Genomic DNA, 1,060 nt, shown 5'->3' on the forward strand with positions numbered 1-1,060 from the left:
ATACATAGACATACATAGACGTACATACATACATACGTATACATACATACATAGACGTACATACATACATACGTATACATACATACATAGACGTACATACATACATACATACATACACATACACATACACACCCACATCCATACATAGACATACACACATACATAGACATACACACATACATAGACATACATACACACATACATACATATATACATATTCATGTTCATACATACACATTCACACATATTCATACATACATACATACCCACAGAAAGAGGGAGAGAGAGAGAATCTATGCATATAGACCATATACAGAGATAGATGAGGGAGTAGATGACTTGCGGCAGAGATATGATGTGAATGACGTACAAGAGAAGATCTACATGAAGAGGATTAATATGACACGAAAGCACTTGGCGACGAAAATCCTGAAAAAAGTGAGCTTTGTTTAAACTCGCGCGTCTCACGGCCGAAAGGAAAATACCTGAGAAGGATGAAGAGGAAGAAGAAGAAGAAAAGAAAGAGAAAGAGATAGACGCACAGACAGAAACAGAGACAGAAGACAGAAAGACAGAGAAGTAAAAGAACGAAAATAGGATAGGAAAACAGAGATGAGATCCGCATGTAGTGAATTTGGTGGCGTAGGAAAGAGTGAGAATCTCCAATTCTTTCTTCTTGCCTCATGACTTCCATACTTCTCTTCGATAAAGACAGCGAGAAAGAGAGAGAGAGAGACAGCCGTTTATCTCCTTCTCTTCTCTCGACCTTGACGCTGATCTTTAAAGATCATGGCAAAGAGATGTACACTTGAAAAGAATTGATATGTTTGATCCTGAGAAACATATTCTCTTGACAGGTAGAAGCTTTCTCTCAGAATAAAAATGAAAAGGACATAAGAAGCTACACCTAAAGGCTTGAAGTTCATGGGGTGGACGTACACCACGTGCTCACTTTCTTCCTCGAGCTAGAAACATCACCCGGTCTTCTTTCGATTTTGGAAAAAACGCTCGCTTTTCTTCCACGACAACCATCTATCTATCTGCCTATCTTTAATCTATC

At 38.6% G+C, this 1,060-nt stretch overlaps 1 protein-coding gene across 1 annotated transcript in view; it reads right to left on the reverse strand.

Annotated features, from left to right (window-relative positions):
* Nucleotides 1-390: 390 nt before the first annotated feature.
* Nucleotides 391-1,060, reverse strand: part of CSUI_010148 (uncharacterized protein) — a gene marked incomplete at its 3' end in the record, with an annotated part of 11,293 nt that continues 10,623 nt past the window's right edge. The window contains exon 4 of the mRNA XM_068070253.1: nucleotides 391-485. Within this exon, the coding sequence (XP_067917771.1) occupies nucleotides 391-485 (95 nt within the window). The remainder of the gene's footprint in view (nucleotides 486-1,060) is intronic.

This window comes from Cystoisospora suis (assembly GCF_002600585.1).
Source record: "Cystoisospora suis strain Wien I chromosome Unknown contig_6751, whole genome shotgun sequence".
In the NCBI taxonomy this organism is placed as follows: Eukaryota; Apicomplexa; class Conoidasida; order Eucoccidiorida; family Sarcocystidae; genus Cystoisospora; species Cystoisospora suis.